Source organism: Oryctolagus cuniculus, chromosome 8 (assembly GCF_964237555.1).
Source record: "Oryctolagus cuniculus chromosome 8, mOryCun1.1, whole genome shotgun sequence".
Classification (NCBI taxonomy): Eukaryota; Metazoa; Chordata; class Mammalia; order Lagomorpha; family Leporidae; genus Oryctolagus; species Oryctolagus cuniculus.
Window position 1 is genome coordinate 22934952 of NC_091439.1, and position 14917 is coordinate 22949868.

Consider the following 14917-nt stretch of genomic DNA (forward strand, 5'->3'; position numbering starts at 1 on the left):
GTTCTAGTCCCGGTTGCTCCTCTTCCAGTCCAGCTCTCTGCTGTGGCCCGGGGAAGGCAGTGGAGGATGGCCCGAGTGCTTGGGCCCCTGTACCCGCTTGGGAGACCAGGAAGAAGCACCTGGCTCCTGGCTTCAGATTGGCACAGCACTGGCCATAGTGGCCATTTGGGGAGTGAACCAATGGAAGGAAGAACTTTCTCTCTGTCTCTCTCTCTCTCACTGTCTATAATTCTACCTGTTAAATAAAAAATATATATGTAACATATGGCAAATACTTTCAGCATGTAGGGTAGCAGGTGAGCCACACACACAGTATCCTTTAGACAAATGATGTTAGGTCTATTAAGGGGCATGGCTCAAGAAGGGCAGAATCTTAAACACAAAAAAAGACTAATTCTGAACACAAATATGAACAACACGATAGACTGTTTTATGCGATTGTCTCTTAACTAAGAGTATTTTGAGAAATTGTAGATCCGTGTCTTGAGTTTCCTAAGATCAGATCATGTGAGCCATATTACATAACTATGTGAGAATAATTCTACTTCTGAGCTGGAAATTTTAAACTCATTGTATGCTAATTTAAACAAAATGGCTATTGCTCACTGTAAAATATTATTGGTAATGTAAATGGCATTATACCTTTTCTTCTCTCAAATTAATAAACTCAGGAGTTAGACTAACCTTTGTTTAAGACTCGAAATGGAAAACTTAGAATTAAAAATTTTTCATTTTCCCGACTCTCTACCAACAGAAAAGCTAGAGATCTTGCTAATTTTAGACAGTACTGTATAGAAGATTTATAAATGATTATGAAAATTATACACAGAAAAGAACAAGCAATTTCTGTTAGATAATGTTGACTCAAAAAATCATCAGGTTTATCCTAAAACATGACAAAAATATGAAAATAAAATATCTGTACTTGGGAAAGCATGAAATAAAATATTGATATTAGTTTTCTGTATATCATCCTTCCTATCACCAAAAGTTACCACCACCACCACCTGTGATTCAGTATTGTCCATTGCATGCCCTGTATTGCAATTTCTTTCTTTCATGACAGGAGTTTTATGTACCAATAATTACGTTACAGAGTAAAGCCCAGGGTTCACACATGTTTCCTGTTTTCCTTGTTGGTAGCCAATTTTTCCTCATTACTACATCCAGTGGAGAAGTCAGAGAGGCATACTTGTCAGTGGTTCCCCTCTGGCAGGAGCATCCCAGCATGGGTGTGGACCTGTGGTACTGGTACCCAGTCCTACCATCTGTTACATGATTTGACTCTCCCCTTCAGTGACTGCTCCCTATGTTTCCATAAGAGGTAAAATACCAACGCAATTGCAAATGATAAAATATATACACAAATTTATTCAACATTTTTCATCATGCTACACATATATACAATCTCAATAAATTAAAAACAAGCTAGCAAAATATGTCTGTACAAAGTCTGTAGTCACTATGTTATTCATTTTTGTACCTTTATTTCTAGGATTTCATTTGATCCAACCCCTTCTCATCTGCTTGCAGGAAAAACGTGTTCTGGCAGCACATTTGAAATGCAGTGTCTTGTTGCCTCCAAGCAGCAGGAAGGAGTTTGTTAATAATGGAAACACTGCACAGGATCCACGGCAGTCAAGGAGAATTGATGAACATTTGTACAATATGTATAAAACTCTGCAAAAATTCAGTAATATTTTTTTCCTCCAGTTCCTCACATTCTTTGCAACCAGATTCCGTTACATTCTGCTGAACAAAAAGAAAGAATTAGCTGGGCATGCCTAATGCACTTCTTTCCTAGGGATATCACATCATTTGAACTTTCTGGTTCTGGAGACATAAAAACTTTGGCCAATTAATGTACATTAGGAAGAACTATGACAACAGAGAACTAGTAGATTTGATATGGGCATTTTCTTTCTATAGTAGATAAAGGTTATTGAAAAAAAAAAAAGCTGTGTCTACCAAGCTATGAACTTCCAGTTTAAAGCCTTTCAGTGGTGTCTTACCATCTACCCCTAGCATTAGGCATTAAGTTCAACACCCACCTCATGCACCCACCCCCTTAGCACACAGGTTCTTTCCTGACCTATTTCTTTAAGCTTTCACCACCACCTCTACTGTGGGGGACAAAATCACAGAGTGATCCCCGCCTTCCACTCCCATGCACACATCATACCATTAGATGCCCCTCTGCCTTGCTAATGTAGCTGCTGCTACTCACACAGTTTGTTCAGGTGTTGTCTCCTTTAGGAAAGCTACCCTGGACCCCTGAGCTCCCCAGCCTTAGGTTCCATATGCCTTCTCCAGGTCCCAGAATCTTTGTTCAGACATTTCTCACAGTATCTCATATACTATGTATTATGGTATACTTCATATACCACTGTTTTCTAAGCTCTCTTCCAGGAGGGCAAGACCATGCATTTTTGTTTGCCTAGCACTCAGCATGGGACCCAGCACATGGTAATCATCTGGACATTTTGGCTCAGTGGGGCCATTTAGGTGAATATCACAAATTGCTGTAATTCAAACACAGTCTCATGAATAATGAGAATGTTTCAAATGCAGCAGTCATGAATAAACTTTTTAGAGATCATCTGAACCATGGGGGCTGTGCCAGCAAAATTCCAAATTAGATTTTAAATCCATTAAGCTTTTGGAATTCAGATTCACCAGTGTTTATCAAGCACATAGTCAATGCTCAGCACGGTCATATTTCATATAGTGCTGTCCTATTTGATCCTGAAAATAATCATGTCAAACAGGAAGGCAGAGATATGAAGTGACTCATTCCAGTCGACATAATCAGTGGAAACTCTCCACATCTCGGCCTTGCTGGCCTGCCACTCACTCCAGTATGCAGGCCACACTGTCAAGATGAGGGTGACCAGAGAGATGAACACCAAGCTTCAACACTAATACTGCCATAAGTTGTCTGCTCCATGGCTCACTCTCCCTGGGTGAGATGGAGATTACCTATCACAAGAGTTTGTTAGCAATAACTCCATTTCATAAGTATATTGAGTGTTTAGTCTATACAAGGCATTGTTCCGGGAATTGGGATTCCATGCTGGAAAAAAAAAAAAAAAAGAAAGAAACATTTGCCCTTTTGAAGCTGTTATTCTAGTAGGAAAAACAGCCAATACTCACTAAGCAAAATGTATAATATGTCAGATGGTAGACATGCAGGGAAGAACACAGGGAATGCTAAAGTCGGGGAGGGATTGCAACTGTAAGAAGTGACATCACTGAGACACTACAGCATCCTGGCATCCCAGACACACTAGCTCAGGGTCTTTGAATGTTCAGTTGCCTCTGCCAGAACACACTTCTGTTGGTACCCTTGAGGCTCAGTCCTTCACACCCTGGTCAAATTTCAGCTTATTAGTTAAACTGTCTCTAAACTAGGACTTCTGTCCCTCCTTATCTGCCTTCTTTTTTGTCACTGGACTTAATAAATAACTGTATAATTATTCATTTGCTTATTGGTTAATTGTGAGCAGGGATTGTGATTTTTTTTTCATCCTGTGTCTTGAGCACCAGGATTTATTAAATGAACTAATTTTATTATCACCTCCGCAATATAAAACTCCTATCGCTTTGGACACTAGTGATTTGCCATGAAAGCCATCATTCTTTGTACATCAGGGCATTTGTGTGTTCATCCCACAGCTACCATGAGAGTTGCCAGCAATGTTCTGGAACATTCCACTGCCCATATTACCTAAGATATGCAAAATTATATTTAAATATTAATACTTTCATTATTCTTTTTAAAAATTTGCATTTCCAGGAAAAAGAGGACTGACTCCAGAGTGAAACTTCCTGGGAAAGAATCATGGCTGCCCATTCGACTGTGTTTCATCTAAGCCCAGTGCTCCAATTTCTTCAAACCTCATACAGAGATAAGGATAACTACTTCACATATGTATTGTGAGGATTAAGTGAACTGCCGCCCAGTTATAGCTTGAAGAATAGTGTCTGGTCCACCATAGTAACTCAATAAATGTGAGCTACTACTATACTTGATTATGTCAGTAGACTACTGTCTGTCAGGTGCACCTGAGGATAAACACCTAGAGGTGAATAACCTGTTTGGCTTACCACTAGGACCTGGCATCAATACACACTGTCTAACATTATTCAGCAAATGTTTGTTTACCAAATAAGCACATGAGTAATTCTGGATGGTGTGCATGCCTACAATGTTGTCACTTTCAGATGTCACTCCACTGGATTTGAACGCTGTCACCCAAGTGCCCTTTAGGAGGATCTGCTTGTCCATTAATAACTTCCCACAATGAAGCCAAAAGCATCGGATGTGGCTCTGTGTAACTTCTAGATAACTCACCCCTTTAGAAGATAAACTGGTATTTGCTAGGATGATAAGGTTTTGTACTGTTTCATTAATGTCCATGTTTCTGGACTCATGAGAAATAACTCGTAACTCCAGGAGAAAGCACTTCATCGCTGTGACTTTGCAATTGGGCTAAAAATAAAAGTTACAGAGAACCATTTTGAAAAAAATATTTTCTCATTATTCAATTTTACATTCATGCAATTTTGAATTTTTTCAGTCAAGGACTTTTTTAAAAGATTTATTTATTTATTTGAAAGTCAGAGTTACACAGAGAGAGGAAAGGCAGAGAGTGAGAGTGGTCCTCCATCCGTTGGTTCACTCCCCAGATGACCACAACGGCCGGAGCTGTGCCGATCCTAAGCCAGGAGCCAGGAGCTTCCTCCGGGTCTCCCACGCAGGTGCAGGGACCCAAGCACTTGAGCCATCCTCCACTGCTATCCCAGGCCACAGCAGAGAGCCAGATCAGAAGAGGAGCAGCCAGGACTAGAACTGGTGCCCATATGGGATGCCAGTGCTTCAGCCCAGGGCATTAAGCCACAGCGCTGGCGCCTGAAGTCAAGGATTTTATAAACATACATAATGCTCTTCAAATTTTATGAGCATTCAGTTTAATTTTTTCTTTTGGCTTAGAAATAAAAATCGAAACAAACCAATAAAATAATTACAAAGAATATCACTATTGTGCAGGAGAAAGAACATAAAACTAGAGAACCTAGAAAGAGTAGAAAGAGGAGCACATTTCTCCTATGGAAAGAGTAATATTGGACCCCTAGACTCTCAAAATATCAATACAGTCAATTGTAAGAATGTTTAAAAATCAGACTATATATTATCATTTTAATTGTAATCATCCTATACCTGCAAGTTCCAAATTTTCAGAGGCATAAGTGATTCCAAGAAATTTATTAGAAAAATCAAAGCAGATATCGTACCTATCCATAGCTGAATGTATCAGAAAGATTACCACAAAAATACCTTTCCCACATTAGTTACTTTATTTAAATCCTAAATTTCAAAGAAAGGAAATATTTAATGAACATGTGGAGATTTGATCATGATTCCAGTGACTCTGTGTTCACAATGGCTTGCACAGTGCTCGGGACCCTGCAAGCAATCCACATGATCACTGAATAAAGGAATAAATACAGGAGCAAATCTATGTGCCTGGGACTAGCAATGTCCTTTACCCCCAACAGTAGCTGCTTAGGATTGAAAAGCAAATATTGTCACCATACTAGCAAAAACGAAACCGAGGTTCAGAAATATTGAATTACTTCCAAGGTAACTCAGGAGGAAGTGGCTGAGTCAGTATTCAAATCTGAATTTCAAATTTGGGTTCTTTCTACAACCCATGAGCTACAAGATTATCTGGCAAAACCAAAAAATCTCAGAATGTTAAGTGTTGGTGGTTAGCTGAATGCTTTCTGCTTTGAAAAACAAATGAAAATAGAAAAGATGCTTAGGCCAGAGGAGTGCAGCAGCAGTACCCTAGTGATCGAGAGATACTGCTTTTTTCCAGTGTTTGGATGTGGCTTCTTTCCAATGCTTAGAAAGTTTGAGTGGGGACAATGCTTTCTATTTCAGAGAAATTCTAACTGAGACAGAATATTGTGTTGAACGCACACAACATAGTTTGTTTTCTTGGTTTTAGTAACAATCCAGAGAAAAATGATTAAGATCATGACTGCAATCATGTTTGCTTTAGGCAATATAAATATATTTACGAAGTAAGTTCAAGGTCATTTTTGAATTCTGATCAGGTTTATAGATTATATTTCTTTTCTCACCTAGAGAATATTTAGTCAAAACTCTTTCCTGACAAAAGTAGGGAATCCCGGAAAAGGAGGAACACAGATGCCTTTAAGCAACTTGTAGAAACCACAATTAGACTTGCTGACATACTGCGGCACTGGAAATAACTGAGATGCTGGATACTTTTAAGTTGAATCACTCAATCTGATTCGTGCATCTGACTGCATCAAGACGCAACTACATCACAAGAACACATAATATATTTTGTTTGACATTGATAGAAAAGGGGTTTTTTTATTTTGATTTGGCATCATTATAAAAAAGCATTTATGAAGTTTTCTCCTCAAGTCAAACAACCTCAACAATCACTTATAAATTTCATTCATCATATAAGAGCACATTATAAGTTAGATTAAAACCTGCACATGGGGACAAACATTTGGCCTAGCAGTTAGGCTGCCACTTAGCATGTCTGCGTCCCATATCAGAGTGCCTGGGTACAAGTTCCCTCTATCCCTGGTTCCAGCTTCCTGCTAATGTGAACCCTTGGAGGCAGCAAGTGATTCCCTCCACTGCTGGTTCCAACTTCCTGCCAATTCCTTCCCCTGGAGGCAGCAAGTGATGGCTGAAGTGGTTGAGTCCCTGTCATGAACATGGTGACCTGGATTGAATTACTGTCTCTCAGCCATGCCTAACTCAGCCTAAGTCATTATGGGCATTTGTAGAATGAACCGGTGAATGGGACATTTTCTCTGTCTCTTTCTATCAAATAAATGAATTTAATATAACAATTTAATTCTAAAACACACATTTTAATTAAGTAGTGAAAATGCACTTCTTAGACTTTTGAAAACTGGAAAGTAAAGCAATTTTGAATAAAATACTGTACTCACATGAGCATCACTCTCAGTATATAAAGTAGCATCAATATGGATGGACTGAAAGGAAACAGAATTCAACAACATGAAAATCCATGCCTCGTTTTAGATAATATGAATACAACATCCTGAAAAAAACCTCAGCTTTTTAAATTAAATTTCTGGAGATAAGTTTATATTCATATCAAGTGTAAGAGAAAATACAGAGATCCTGTGTACCTTTCATCAGGTTTCCCCCAATGCAATACCTTGCATAACCAGTGTCATATTATAGCCAGAAAACTGACATACATACTATAGTGGGTATGTGTGTGCACATGTCTGTGCAGTTTCATCACTCACTCAAAACGGTTCTATCGTGATGAGGCTCCTCCTGCTCTTCTTGTACAGGCAAACCCGCCACCCTCTCATCTCATCTCATCTTCCCACCACCACTTTATCCTGCTGATCTCCAGCTAACCCTTCTCTGTTCTCCATGTCTATGATTTTGGATGTTTAGCTTTAAAATATTCTCTTTTTTTTTGAGAGGTTGTGGATTTACAGAAAATGAACTGAAATTATAGCACTCTCATATGCTCTGTTACCCTAATCCAGTTTTCCCTATTTTTAAGGTCTTGAATTAGTGTGGTACGTTTGTTACAACTGAGTCAATATTGCTACATTATTAAGTCTACAGTCTATTAGGGTTCATTTTTTATGTCTCAATTTCTCCGTGTCTTGACAAACGTATAGTGACATGCATTCACTATTACAGCATCATATAGAACAGTTTCACTGCCTTTCCCCCAACCCTTGGCAACCATTGATGTTTAAAACTTTCTCCATAGTTTTCCATTTTCCAAAATTCCATGTATGTGGGATCATACAGTATGAAGTCTTTTCAGATTGGCTTCCTTCACTTACTATTATACTTTCAAGTTTTTTCCAATTCTTTTCATGGCTTGATAGCCCTTTTATTTTTCATCACTGAATGATTTTCCACTGTATGGGCGTACTAGAGTGGAGACTGGCTTTTTCACACAATATAATTCTCTTTAGATCCATCCAGCCTAACAATAGCTATTCATCTACTGAAGCACACAGTGCTCATTTGTGGTTTGGAGCAAATGAACAAAGCTCTATGAATACTTATGTGAATGCTTATCTGTGAATGCAAAGTTTCATTTCTGTGGGGTAAATATCCAAGAATATGTCTAACTGTTAGATCAGATGGAAAATGCACATCTTTTACAGGAAGCCGTCAGACTATGGAGTGGCTGTGCCATTTTATATTCTTAGCAGGAATGAATGATTCAATTCCTTCACAGTCTTTCCAGAATTATCACTAGTCTAATTACATTTATTTGACATTATCAGCAATTCTTTTTTATTTTGGACATTCTTACTGGTGCCTGAAGAGATGTCAATGTTATTTTAATCTGCATCTAAATAAAATACACTCAGATTTGGTGCTCTTCAAAACAAAACAAAAAAAAAAATAGAAAGCTTGTTGAGGAGATTTATCTCTTTCCTTTCCAATCTGCATGCTATTTATTTATTTTTTCTGCTATGTTGAATGAAAATGGGGAAAGCCTACATGTATGCTTTTCTTCTGTTGCTAGGGGAAAGCATCCCATCTTTCACTCACCACTGAAGCACAGCAGTTGTAGGGTTGTTGCTAGGTTTTGTGTTCTCAAATTGAGGAGGTTCTCCTTGTCTCTACTTTGCTGAGAAATTTTAACTTGAATGGGTGATACAGGGATACCATGACAAAGTATCACAGACTGGTTGGTTTAAAAAACGCAAATCTATTTTGTCATAGTCTGAAGACCAGAAGTCTGACATCAAGGTGTATAAGGCTGGTTTCCTCTGAGACCTCCTTGCTTGGCTAATATTGACCGCTTTCTCTTGGTGTCTTCACTCTGTGTATCTGTATCCTCCTCTTACCTTTTTTGAAGAATACCAGACAGATGGGTTTAGGACCTAACCCAGTGACCTCATTTTGACTTTATTCATTCTTTTTTTTTTTTTTTAAAAAAAGATTTATTCATTTATTTGAAAGGCAGAGTTACAGACAGGCAGAGGCAGAGAGAGGTCTTCCATCTTGCTGGTTCATGCCCTAGATGACTGCAACTGCTGGATCTGCACCTACTGAATCCAGGAGCCAGGAGCTTCTTTCAAGTCTCCCATGTAGGTGCAGGGGCCTAAGGACTTGGTTAATCTTCTACTGCTTTCCCAGGCCACAGCAAAGAGCTGGATTGGAAGTGGCACAGTCATGACTTGAACCAGCACCCATATGGGATGCCTGTGCTGCAGGCAGCGGCTTTACCAGCTATGCCCTAGAGCTGGCCCCTTAATTCTCTCTTTTTAGAACGCATCTCAAAACACATTCTGAGGTGCCAGCAGTAAGAATTTCAACATTTGAAATTGGAGATAGGAACAAAATAGAGACCATTAACAGGTGATTTTATGACTTAGCCTGATAATGTGATAGCCTATATTGATTTTCAAATACTGAACAAGACTTTGCATACTTGGAATACATTGCGCTTGCTCACCATTTATAATCTTTTTCATATGCCACTTTGTTATTTGATTTGCTGATATTTTATCAAGGAATTTTATTTTGAAGTTCATTAGAGCTAATTGTAATTTTCTATTTGGTAATGTATCTGCTTTAGCACCGGAGTAATACTGGCCTCCTCAATTCGGTAGAAAAGTGCTTCTTTCTCTTCTATTTTCTATAAAATACTGTAAAATTGTGAATTTTTCTTTGAATATTTGGGGAAAAGATACAATGACATCATGTAGGTCTGAAGATTCTTTTTTGAGGGCTTTTGTATGATAAATTCAATGTCTTTAAGTGGTTATAAGGGAGGCTGGATTACCAACTTCATCTTGGTTATGTTATCATAGTTTGCAGCTTTTAAAGAATTGGTCCATTTCCTCTAAGTTGTCATATTTGTAAGGGTACCATTGTGCATTAATTTTTTTCTTATTATCCTGATATTGGTAATTTGCATCTTCAATCTTTTTATCTTTGCCAGTCTTACTAAAAGTCTAGCAATTTTATTTTATGTATTTATTTTTAATTTATTTGACAGGTAGAGTTATAGACAGTGAGAGAGAGAGACAGAGAAAAAGGTCTTCCTACTGTTGGTTCACTCCCCAAATGGCCACTATAGCTGGAGCTGTGCCGATCTGAAGCTAGGAGCCAGGGGCTTCTTCTTGGTTTCCCATGCGGGTGTAAGGGCCCAAGCACTTGGGCCATCCTCCACTGCCCTCCAGGGCCACAGCAGAGACCTGAACTGGAAGAGGAGCAACTGGGACTGGAACCTGGCTCCCATATGGGATGCCAGCGCCACAGGTGGAAGATTAACCTAGTGCACCATGGCGCCGGCCACTCACAATTTTACTGATCATTCTATATAACCAACATTATCTTTCATTGTGCTTTTCTTTGTTTTCCTGAATTTCTTTTTTTTTTTAAGATTTATTTTATTTATTTGAAAGACAGAGTTACAGAGAGAGGTAGAGACAGAGAGAGAGGTCTTCCACCCGCTGGTTCACTCCCCAGATGGTTTCAATGGCGGGAGCTGTGCTGATCTGAGACCAGGAGCCAGGAGCTTCTTCTGGGTCTCCCACAAGGGTTCAGGGGCCCATGCTACTGCTACTGATTTCCCATGCCATAGCAGAGAGCGGGATTGGAAGAGGAGCTGCTGGGACTAGAACCGGTGCCCATATGGGATGCCGGCATTCCAGGCCAGAGCTTTAACCCGCTGCTCCACAGCGCTGGCCCCTTCCTGAAATTCTTAATTTATTTGTTTATTTAATTTTAATTCATGCATTCCTACTGGTTGTGTTGGGTTTGCAATTTTTCTAGTTTCGTGAGATGGTAACAAAGTTCCTTGACTTGATATCTCTGTTCTTTTTGAGTGTAGTTACTTGGTTTTTAATGTTTTCCTCTCAATATTGCTTAAACAGCATCCCACATGTCTTCTTGCTCTGTATTTCATTTTCAGGCAGTTTATCCATTTTCAATATTCATTATGACTTGCTCTTTGACCCTTTGATTATTTAGAATTAGACTATGTAATCCTCAAGTTTTCAGAGATGTTCCTATTGTATTTGTGCTAATGACTTCTACTTTGATTCCACTGTGGCCTAAGAATATATTCTGTATGTATGATTCAAATTCTCATACTTTTCCTATTTTATTTCCCAGGCCAGAATATGTTCAGTCCTGATAAATGCTCCATGGATGCTAAAAAAAAAAAAAAAAAAAAAAAAAAAAAAAATTCTGGGGCCAGCACTGTGGCATAGTAGGCTAAGCCCCAGCATCCCATGTGGGTGCCAGTTTGTGTTCCAGTTGCTCCTCTTTGAATCCAGCTCTCTGCTTATGTCCTGAGAAAGTAGTGGAAAATGGACAAGTGCTTGGGCCCCTGTACCCATGTGGGAGACCCAGAAGAGGCTCCTGGCTTCAGATCAGCCCAGCTCTGGCCGTTGTGGCCATTGGGCGAGTAAACCAGCAGATGGAAGACCTCTCTCTCTGTCTCTCCCTCTCTCTGACTGTAACTCTACCTCTCAAATAAATAATAAAAACCTTTTTTAGAAAAGCATATTCTATTGTCGAGAGGAGTGTTTCATGTATTAGATTATGTCATGTGGGTTGGTTGTTCTGTGTTTGTCTATATTCTTTCTGATTTTCTGTATGATAGTTCTATTAGTTACAGAGAAGGAAACAATGAAGTCCTTGGCTCTAATTATGAGTTTTTCTATTTTGTCCCTTCAGTTATGTTACTTTGTGCTTCATGAATTTAGAGACTATTGTTTGGTGCATATATATATACTTAAGATATTATATATAATATATTATAGTATATATAATATACAATATATCATATATAATACACAACATATAATAATATATAACATATTATAGTATAATATATTAATATAATATATAATAAATAATAAATTTATATATGATGCATTATATATAATATCTCAAGTATATATACATATATGTATACATATATATATGTGTGTATATATATGTATTTAAGATAGTATATTTTTCTCTTGGAGATATCTGCTATTATTATGTAATGTTTCTCCAGCCTCAGGAAATTTTATTTGCTTTTTAGTCTAATTTATCTAATATAAATATAGCCTCTTTTGTTTTAAATTAATGTGTGCAAGTGTATTAGTTTCCTAGAGCTGATATACACAAAATACCACAAAGTGAGTGAGTGGTTTACACCAACAGAATTTTGCTCACTCGTGTTTCTGGAGATGAACAAAATCAAGGTGCTGGCTGGGCCATGCTGATTCTGAAGGCTCTAGAGAAAAATCCTCCCGCGTCTTTCCCAAGCTGCTGGTGAACCTTGGCAATCCTTGGCCTTCCTGAGCCTGTAGCTGCATCATTCCACCTCTATCTTTATACAACATTCCACCCAGTGGGTTTCGTTGGGTCTTTTCTGTTTCTTATAAAAGCTCTAGTTATTGGATTTAAGGCCCACCCCATTCTAGGATGACCTCATTGTCACCTCATTAACTGTGACTGCACAGACAAATAAGCTCACATGTTGAAGGCAATGCAGGGCCGGCTGCTCGGGGAGGGCAGTATTCACTGCATAGTATATCCTTTTCTATTCCTTTAGTTTCCGCTGACCTATGCCATTGTACTTGATGTGAGTTTCTTGTAGATAGTTTAGCTGATTTACGTTCCGTGATCAACTCTGCCCATCTCTGGCTGTTACTCGATATACTCTCTCTTCTTCTTCTGTGATGCTGAAAATACAGCTGCTGGATCTTTTATGATTGTCCTCAAGATCTCCAAGCCTTTTTGGGACAGTTTTCTACATAGTATTCTATCTTCAATATAGTTGACTTTCCCTTATAATAGTTACTTTGCTAATTAGCACTTGTTTTGAATGTTTTATATTTTAGTTATGTATTTTTCAGTTATTTAATTTCCATTTGGTTCCTTTTATATTTTCTAATTCTCTGCTAAGGATTTCTCTCTTTTTATTTGTTTCACAGGCATTTGTAATTGCTTTTTGAATTTTTTTATAATAACTGCTTTTCAAATCCACGTTGGATAATTCCATCATATGACCCATCTTGATTTTGGATTCTGTTGATTGCCTTTTCTCATTCAAGCCATAACTTTCCTGCTTTTTGGCATCATGACTGATTTTCAATTGTATCGTGGCATTGTGGCTGTGTTGTTAGATTATGGTCCAACCTAAATCCATTTCAATTAGATTTCACATGCAAGTTCTGACTTGCTTAGGTATACTGCAACGATAGTGGCAGTTTAGTCTTCAGCACCTCTTAGGTGCTAGTTTGGTAAGCTTCAGGCTCTCACATTTTGGTTTCAGCTACTGTGAAAAGAGGTACTTTTCCAGCCTAGGCCATCTGATTTCTCCAGGGAGAGGATGGGAGACTCTGGCCACCAGGGCTAAAATACAGTTCTCCAGATCATGATTTTGAGTGAGGATCCTAGTCTCTCTCTTTCTCTTGCCCACTGGTTCTGCCAGGTTGCAGAAGAGGACCTCTAGTCCACAGCTGAGTGAGCGCTTGCCTGGATGAAGCCATTTCCCATGCAGGTGCCACCAACCTCCCTAGTTTCTTGAGCTAGGCCAAGAAGTGTCTGACCTATAGAGACCCTTCAGGCTAGACTATGTATTGCTTTATACATAATTACAGCTTGAAAATGTAAGCAAAAGATTTTGGGGCTTCAGAGAGCTCATACCTTTCCACAAAAATATTGGGTCAATGAGATCTCATTAAAAGTGACAGAAAACACAAGGAGAAACATACATCATAGAAATTATGCCAGCAATTTTATGGACAAATGAGTACTCACTTTTATAAGATCTTCAATTCTTTTCAGATCACTAATGACATCATGCCAGTTGGCTTCTGTTTTAGGAAGACCTGCACTGATACAGCTGGAAAGGAAAGCACACAGAAAAGCATTTGGAATGAGCACACTAGTGCTTATAATTGAAGGAGCAATCAAGAGTTGTTTTATTTGGACTATTGAAAGGACCAGTGTTGCCCTTTTTCTCTGTATTCAACAGCTATAGAGAAATATAAATATCAAAAATATAATACAACCTTGACACTTTAGGTGTAACTCAAGTCTTGACCAATTAGCTAGGAGCCTAATTGCAGTCATAATTCATAAATAACCTTGATCAATTTATCACAAAGGGAGAAAAACAGTACCAGATGTGTGTTTAGTGCCCAAATAAATGTTTCTAACTGAAACATTAAATTTATTTAAGTAGAGGTTCTTTAGAAAGTTTTAGGTCTAACAAATAGATAAAGTTCTTAAAATAAGCAATAATCATTTTCATGTAATGATTTCAACAGTAAGTGTTCTTTACAGTGTGTCAATTTAGCCCCTTTCATATGCTCATGCTACTACTATGCTTGCAGCAGGTTTCTTCACAAATATTGTAGACTTTAGCCCAATCTGGGCTGAATAATCATATATTTATTCACTTCGGTAAAAATTTTAATTTGATATCCAGAAAAAGGCACTAACAGCAATCAAATGATTATGGAATGATTCCTGGAGCTTCAGGAAATACAGTCACTCTCTGAAGGGTCTTTTTAAAAGAAAAGAAAAGATTTATTTATTTATTTCATAGAGTCACACAGAGAGAGAAGGAGATAGAGAGAGAGAGAGAGAGGTCCATCCCCTGGTTCACTCCCCAATTGACCTCAACAGCTGGAGCTGTGCTGATACAAAGCCAGGATCCAGGAGCTTCTTCCGGGTCTCCCACATGGGTGCAGGGTCCCAAGGACTTGGGCCATCTTCTAGTGCTTTCCTAGGCGATTAGCAGAGAGCTAAATTGGAAGTGGAGCAGCTGGGACTTGAACCAGCGCCCATTTGGGATGCTGGCACTGCAGGGGGTGGTTTACCTGC

At 38.6% G+C, this 14917-nt stretch overlaps 1 protein-coding gene across 12 annotated transcripts in view; it reads right to left on the reverse strand.

The window, feature by feature from the left end:
- Nucleotides 1-1351: 1351 nt before the first annotated feature.
- Nucleotides 1352-14917, reverse strand: part of IL15 (interleukin 15) — a 92318-nt gene continuing 78752 nt past the window's right edge. For 6 of the 12 annotated variants that reach the window (XM_051819274.2, XM_017347246.3, XM_008267272.4 and 3 more), the window contains 4 exons: nucleotides 13847-13931; nucleotides 7009-7053; nucleotides 4355-4492; nucleotides 1352-1752 (listed from right to left, as the gene is read on the reverse strand). In XM_051819274.2, coding sequence (XP_051675234.1) covers nucleotides 1639-1752; nucleotides 4355-4492; nucleotides 7009-7053; nucleotides 13847-13931 — 382 coding nt within the window. In that variant the 3' untranslated portion in view covers nucleotides 1352-1638. 12 annotated transcript variants of the gene reach the window in all.